We start from the raw sequence: 5,622 nt of genomic DNA, 5'->3' as shown, positions 1-5,622 counted from the left end.
CATCGATTTCAACCTGAGCGCCGAGAACAGTGAGTCCCCAGGGGGAGGGGAGGGGTGGGATGGAAACAGGGTGGACCTGTTACACCGACACCACTGTACCCCGAGGCCTGGCCGTGCCCTGTCCCTGGCCCCCCACGCCCCTGTCCCTGGCGCCCCGCCGCCAACCCCGAGACCTGGCCGTGCCCTCGTTTCCCCCCCATCCGTGCAGACGGGGAGCCTGTGAACCCCCTGCTCCTCCATTTTCACCCCCACCCCCGCCACGCCTAGTAGAGGAGGAGTTGGGATAGTATTTCTCTGGTTTCCTACTCTGCCCTTAACCCCGTTTCTCCCCCACACCCCGCCCCCCCCCCCACCCCCCTTTGTCTGAGAAGACGCTCACGTCCGACAGAGTGGGGGGGGGGGGGGGGGTGGGGTTGAATGGGGCGTTGCTGTCGAGGCCTGTGACACCCCCCCCCCCGCCCCACCTCCCCTCCCCCCAGCACTTTGTCCGAGACTGGACCTCTGCACATTTTCCTGTTTCAGAACGTTGCGAGTCCCTGGATGAGGCGCTCTCCCTGTGGAAGTGCCTCCTGTCTGAGTCTCGTTCCCCTGCCCTGCGGAGCGCCGAGCAAACGGCCCACGCTGTCCTCCTCATGGCCGCCCTCTACAGGCTGATGGACAAGGTAATGGGGGTCTGCTGGGGGGGTGGGAGACGGTCGGGGAAGGCGGACAATACTGTTATCAGCCATTCCATTGAGCATAGGAGCTGGTGTCGTCACGTTGAGTTTGTACAGGGACATTGGTGAGGTCTCTTCTGGAGCAACTGTGTCCAGTTCTGGTCGCTCCCCACCCCCCAGTTATAGGAAGGATATTATTAAACTGGAGAGGGTTCAGGAGAGATTTACCAGGATGTTGCCGGGTGCAGAGGGTTTGGGGAGAGGCTGGGGCTTTATTCACTGGAGCATAGAGGGGGTGACCTTATAGAGGTTTATAAAATCATGGGGGACATAGATAGGGTTAACGATGGGTGTCTTTACCCTCCCGGATGGGGTGATTTCAAGACTGGGGGACACATTTTAAGAAGAGAGGAGAAAGATTTTAAAAAAAGACACGAGGGGTAAATATTTTCACACAGAGTGTGGTCCGTGTGTGGAATGAGCTTCCTGAGGAAGCGGTGGGTGTGGGTACAGTTACAGCATTTAAAAGGACATTGGGATAAGGACATGGACAGGGAAAGGTTTGGAGGGATATGGGCCAGGAGCAGGCGGGTGTGGGACTGGTTTAGTTTGGGACAGCACGGACTGGATGGGCCGAAGGGTCTGTTTCTGTGCTGTAGTACTCCGACTGTATCCTGGAACGCCCTCCCTGATGGATTGGTCTGTGTTAGTGTTTATGAATCAGATCCCAGTCACAAATCTCCCTGGCTTGATGGATAATATTTTTGGTTTTAACGCTGTGGTCTCTTCCCAGGATTTAAATAAAATCATCCTTCGGTTCAGTGGGTTTTGTTTTTAGCAATAGAACAGAAGATTGCTAACAAAATTTGAAATAGATCAAACCATCTACTTGCAAGATGCTTTCAAACATTTTTAGTCGCACAGCAAAGAGCATAATCCTGTTAATATAAAATTCTCTGTTATAAATTGAAAAGGTACTCCAGAACAGCTTTCGCATAATACTCAAAAAAAACAAACACACCAGGTACAGTGCCACATACACCACTCAGATAACACTCACATTGGAGCCCCTGTATCTTAACGCCTTGGTAGGTCTAACTTATTAAACGTACAGACTGGATAGCTTTATTCTGAAGCTATCCTGGATGTTTACAAGATGATGAGAGGCATAGATAGTGGATAGCCAGAGACTTTCCCCCAGGCCGGAAATGACTATTACAAGGGAGCATAATTTTAAGGTGATTGGAAGAAGGTATAGGGGAGATGTCGGAGGTAGGTTTTTCAGAGTGTGGTGGGAGTATGGAATGCGCAGCTGGCAGTGGTATGGAGACAGATACTTCAGAGACTTTTAAGCGACTCTTGGATAGGCACATGGAGGATAGTAAAATGTAGGGTATGCAGGGCAGTTTGATCTTAGGATAATAGGTCGGCACAACATCGTGGGCTGAAGGGCCTGTACTGTGCTGTACTGTTCTATGTTCTATTCTACACCTGTGCTCCAATGTACTTGGCTTGGCTTCAGGTAACCTCTTCAGGGCTTTATCCCAACACCTCTGGTCTGGGACTAACTCGACTCGCAGGCAAACCCAGCTCTCTCTCTCTGTCTGTTCCTGCTTGGGGGCACTGGTCTATTCCTGTTCCAAGAGTTGCGCAGGACTGCTCAAAGGAGGACTGAGAGAAAATCGTTCACCCCCTCCACAGCTGTGCGTGTTTCACTCTAGTGTTTTTTGTTTTTGAAAAGGTTCCTGAGCGGAAATCTCTTAACAAACCCCCCCCCCCCCCAGCAGACCCGCAATCCTCCTTGCTGGGTCACGAAAGGAGACACACGGGTGGGCCACTTGGGACTGAGATGGAGGGAGCATTCTTTCGCTCAGACGAAGATGGTGAAACTGTGGAGCTCCTCACCACAGGAGGCTGGGACACAGAGACTGGCGTGTTGATTTTTTTAAAAAGATGCTGAAGGTTTCGAGGGATTTGGAGTGTGTGGTGTTGAGGTAGAGGATCAGCTGAGATCACGTCAAACGACAGACTGGGATCAAATGGCCGCTTCAGAACTGGAGGGGGTGTGCAGGAAGTGAAGGGTGTTTTTTTTTTTTTCTAAATACCCCCTTTCCCCCCCCCCCCCCACCCCCCCGGGGTGGAGGGGTCAGCGACGGTGGTGAGCGGGAGCTGAGAGCTGTACGACAGCCAGCAAAAGGAGTGGCCGTGGTCATGGAGAGGAGAGAGTGAGTAGTCCGGACTAGGTGTTAATAGCAGAATGCACGTCAGCTGTGCATTTCACAAAAAGCCAGGAAGGCGTGAGGGATGCTGGTGGTGATCAGGGTTTTGTTTTTTTTGGTGGGGGGGGGGGGGGTGGGGGGGGGGGGGGGCGTTTGGCGTGGACAGGCGGGAGGTAGGTGGCAATGGCTGCAGCCTCACTAACGCACGCTTCGTCTGTTCCCCACCCCGGCTCCTGTAGCCGTTCCAGGTCATTGAGAGTTACGGGTTGATGCTGCGTTTGTTGGACCCTTGCACAGACTCGCTGCCCCTCGCTAACGTACTGCTCCAGCTCGGGGAGACACTCTTGTCGGTCGATTGTCTGGACGAGGTGCAGGTGGGTAGGGGGGCACCAACTGGCGGAGCAAGTTCTCCCTTCCTGCACCGACTTGCTCGCACGCGCTCTCATCCTTCTTCTCCCTCCGCACTTTGACACACGCTGTCACTGTGTCTCCCTCCCCCCTTGCACATTCGGTCTCCCGTGTGCAACCCCATCCCAAGGTGTCCGCGCTGAGCTGATTACGTGCTGGTGATGTTCTGATGGTACTTTTTTTTTCTCTCTCTCTCTCCCCTTCCGTCCTCTCTTTCTGCAAACCTCCCAACACCCCTCTCCGCTTCTCCCTGCCTCTGTGTCTCTATCGCACTGTCTCCACCCCTTTCTTTGCCTCTTCCCGACTCCTGCATGCTCTCCACCCTCGTCTCTTTCTCGCTCTTGTGCTCCCTCCCGCCCCGTTAGACCTGCCTGGCCCGGGCGGAGCTCTTACTGAAGGAGGATAACTCTGGTAAAGGTGACCACCACCTCCTGGCAAAGACGACCTGCACCCTCCTTCGCAGCCAACTGCTGTTGGCCACATCCCAGGTGGGTACCAGGCACAGGTCCAGGTGGGGTCTCGGGGCGAGGGGGAGTTGCTGGTCAGTGGTGGGGAGGGGACACAGAGACCGGGGGAAGTGTCCCCGAAGCCAAAAGGCTGCAGGTGCCGGAACTCTGCGACAAAAGCCGAAAGTGCTGGAGGAACTTGGCAGGTCTTGTAGTCTCTGAGGGGGGAGAGAGAGAGGGAGGGAGGGAGGACAGAGGTTAGAGTTTGAGTCGAGTGTGAGTTTTCTTTCAGGACTGAGGAGCTGGAAGGGGGCGCTTTATATAGACGGTGCGGGGTGACCAGAGTTGAAAGATGAAGAGGTTGAGAACCGTGATAAAGGAGTGGCTGAGATGCAAAATAGGTGTCAGTGTTTGGTGTGAATTGAAATGGTCCGCATCATGTGTTTAGTGTGTTTTTGTGGGGTGTTGTATTTGTGCCCTGTAGGGTGCTTTGAGCCAAAAGGTGGTTGGCGGGGGTTGGTGTTAGAATTTGAGTTTCTGCAGACTTTTGTTGAATAGCCAGGGCTCGCGTTAACATGGCTGCAGCTCCCCAGGACAACGTCATGCTCACTGTTAATGTCTGTGTGACCGTCTCCAATCGCAGGTTCCTGAAGGCCTGACCCCCCTCCTCGAGGTCCTGACCTGCCCGTCCCTTCACAAATCATCCAAGGCCTGGTACCTGCTCAAAGCCAAGGTCCAGCAGCTGGTAGCTGCGTACCTGAGCCTGCCACCATCTGCTCTGCCTGCCTCCCTGCGCCGCCGCCTCCAGCAGCATGGTGAGTAGGTTCTGGGGGGGGTGGGGGGTCATCTAGGCCGCTGTCACCCTGCAGCTCTCTCGCCCCCTCTCTCTCTCGCTTCCCCCACCTCTCTCTCTTTCTCTCTCTGTCTCAGTCTCTCCCTCACTGTCTCTCTCTGTGCAGGATGGAGGAGCCCAGAGTCAGCGCTGACTGATGCTCACAAGATGCTGTGTGGGATCGTCATGTTGGTATGTCCCGGAGTTCTGTCCTTTGGGAAGAGAAGCTCTGAGCTGAACTGTCCAGCCAGCCCAGGTAAGGGTGAGTGCGCTGTGTGGCTGTGTTCCTTTTAGAGCTGTACAGCATGGAGACAGATCCTTCAGTCCAACTCCTTCATGCCGACCAGACATCCCAATCTGCCCCATATCCCCCTAAACCCTTCCTATCCACGTCCCTATCCAGGTGCCTTTTAAATGTTGTAACTGTACCAGCCTCCACCCACTTCCGCTGGCAGCTCATTCCACACACGCACCACCCTCTGTGTGAAAAAGTTGCCCCCTCAGGTCCCTTTTAAATCTTTCTTTTCCCCCTCTCACCTTAAACCTCTAGTTTTGGACTTGCCTGCCCAAAACACATTTCCCAGCACACGCTCTCCCCACAGCCCCGTATCGATCTCCAAACTAATCCCACTGCCCCACTCTTTCACCCCACAGCCCTGTATCTATCCTCAAACTAATCCCGCTGCCCCCGCTCTCTCCCCACATGTGTTCCTCAATGTTGAATATTGATCTAGTCTCCTATTGAGAGCTGCCATGGTATTAGCCCCCTCACACTCTCTCTTCCTGCAATTAACTGACATCCGCTCCCCACCCCCCCCCCCCCCACCCCCCCCTCCCCACCACCACCAAACCCTCCCCAGCCTCTCCTCTGCGGCTCGTTCCTCTGGTCTCAACCCCTCACATCTTCTCATGCTGATGCTCCCCCACCTCATTCCTGTAATCACCCGTCCGGTAACAGGGAGCAACCCTCCCCAAGACCCCATAAATTCACCCTAACCACCCCCTCCTCCCCCTCCCCCAACCCCCGTGGATTCACATGGCCAATTCCTGGTATGTTTGAG

The 5,622-nt window shown here is 54.6% G+C and overlaps 1 protein-coding gene across 1 annotated transcript; it reads left to right on the top strand.

Annotated features, from left to right (window-relative positions):
• Positions 1–6: 6 nt before the first annotated feature.
• LOC125482595 (separin-like) lies at positions 7–4,817 on the top strand (the record flags this gene model as incomplete). The annotated part of the gene is made up of 6 exons (XM_048594700.1): positions 7–29; positions 523–662; positions 3,115–3,249; positions 3,649–3,771; positions 4,373–4,544; positions 4,689–4,817. Coding segments are annotated over exons 2-6 (589 nt in total), but the record flags the coding sequence as incomplete, so codon positions are not given.
• Between the last annotated feature and the right edge of the window lie 805 nt (positions 4,818–5,622).

This window comes from Rhincodon typus, unplaced genomic scaffold, assembly GCF_021869965.1.
Source record: "Rhincodon typus isolate 14 unplaced genomic scaffold, sRhiTyp1.1 hic_rhity00013131, whole genome shotgun sequence".
Lineage (NCBI taxonomy): Eukaryota > Metazoa > Chordata > Chondrichthyes > Orectolobiformes > Rhincodontidae > Rhincodon > Rhincodon typus.
This window is presented reverse-complemented; position numbering and strand designations above follow the sequence as displayed.